Source organism: Meleagris gallopavo, unplaced genomic scaffold (assembly GCF_000146605.3).
Source record: "Meleagris gallopavo isolate NT-WF06-2002-E0010 breed Aviagen turkey brand Nicholas breeding stock unplaced genomic scaffold, Turkey_5.1 ChrUn_random_7180001929017, whole genome shotgun sequence".
Classification (NCBI taxonomy): Eukaryota; Metazoa; Chordata; class Aves; order Galliformes; family Phasianidae; genus Meleagris; species Meleagris gallopavo.
In genome coordinates this window covers 1-998 of record NW_011191169.1, presented here as the reverse complement: position 1 = coordinate 998, position 998 = coordinate 1, and the positions used below count along the sequence as shown (strand labels likewise).

At 54.6% G+C, this 998-nt stretch overlaps 1 protein-coding gene across 1 annotated transcript; it reads right to left on the bottom strand.

Annotated features, from left to right (window-relative positions):
• Positions 1-36: 36 nt before the first annotated feature.
• LOC104916689 (feather keratin Cos1-1/Cos1-3/Cos2-1-like) lies at positions 37-938 on the bottom strand. The gene has a single exon (XM_010727703.2). The coding sequence runs from the start codon at positions 453-455 to the stop codon at positions 150-152; it is 306 nt and encodes a 101-aa protein (XP_010726005.1). The 5' UTR covers positions 456-938; the 3' UTR covers positions 37-149.
• Between the last annotated feature and the right edge of the window lie 60 nt (positions 939-998).

The window sequence follows — 998 nt, the reverse complement described above, 5'->3', positions numbered from 1 at the left end:
AAAGCCAGGATTGCCCCTTCCTGCCAGCATTCGTAGAGTAGCTGAGGATGGTCAGGTAATCTGAAAGCAGGGGCTTGAAGATGTCTTCTTGATCCAGCACCACGTTCATGTTTTCTGGACGAATTTCTCCCGGACCACGGCCAGCGGCTTCAGCAGGGCGGGCACCTTCTGCCACAGTAGCGGCTGCCCAAGCCGGACAAGTCAAAGCCCCCCGAGGTGATGGGCACGCCCTCAGAGCTGAGGATGCTGCCAACGGCAGCGGAGGTGGAGGAGCCCACAACGGTGTTCTGCGGGAAGGAGCTGAGGATGGGTCCGGGCAGGGTCACCACCACGGGAGAGGGCTCGATGACGATGGTGGAGTTCTGGCACTGCCTGACACAGGGCTCATTGCAGCTGCTGGCCAGAGGAGTTGGGCCACAGGGCCGGCATGGCACACACTGGGAGTAGCAGGACATGTCTTGGGACTGCAGGTACACCTGGGAAAGACAGATAGAATGAAGAAGAGAACAAGGATATGTGAAGGGCAGCCTGAGTCAAGGAGCCAAGGCAACTACTAGGGATGGAGAAGGAGGCTGTGACAGGAGGCCACAACCCTTCGTTGTGCCAGGGCCCTACAAAGAGCAGAATGGATCAGGGAGACTCTCACAGACTGTATAAATCTAGAGCCACATAAGCCGTGTCCCAAGCACTATCTGCACAAACATTAACCCCTCCATGGTCTCCCGTAGCATGGAGATCCACTGTCTGATAAGATTTCTGTTCAGGCAAAATCTCGCTAAGAATTAGAGAGAGGGCTTCATACTTACCTGGTTTCCAATGAGAAGGAGACAAGAGTGGAGGATGGGAGAGCTGGGATCTGGGCTGCCTTTTATGCTGGTCCTTCATTGCTGCAGGCCCAGAGACACCCTTGATACAGGTAATAATTTTCTGACAAGCTAAGCTGGAATGCATGCCATCCCTTCTCAGCGTATGGCTGTGTTTTGATTTCCTGCAGTGCT

Excerpts from the sequence above, each read along its gene's own strand:
- LOC104916689 (XM_010727703.2), bottom strand. The coding sequence starts at position 455 with ATGTCCTGCTACTCCCAGTGTGTGCCATGCCGGCCCTGTGGCCCAACT.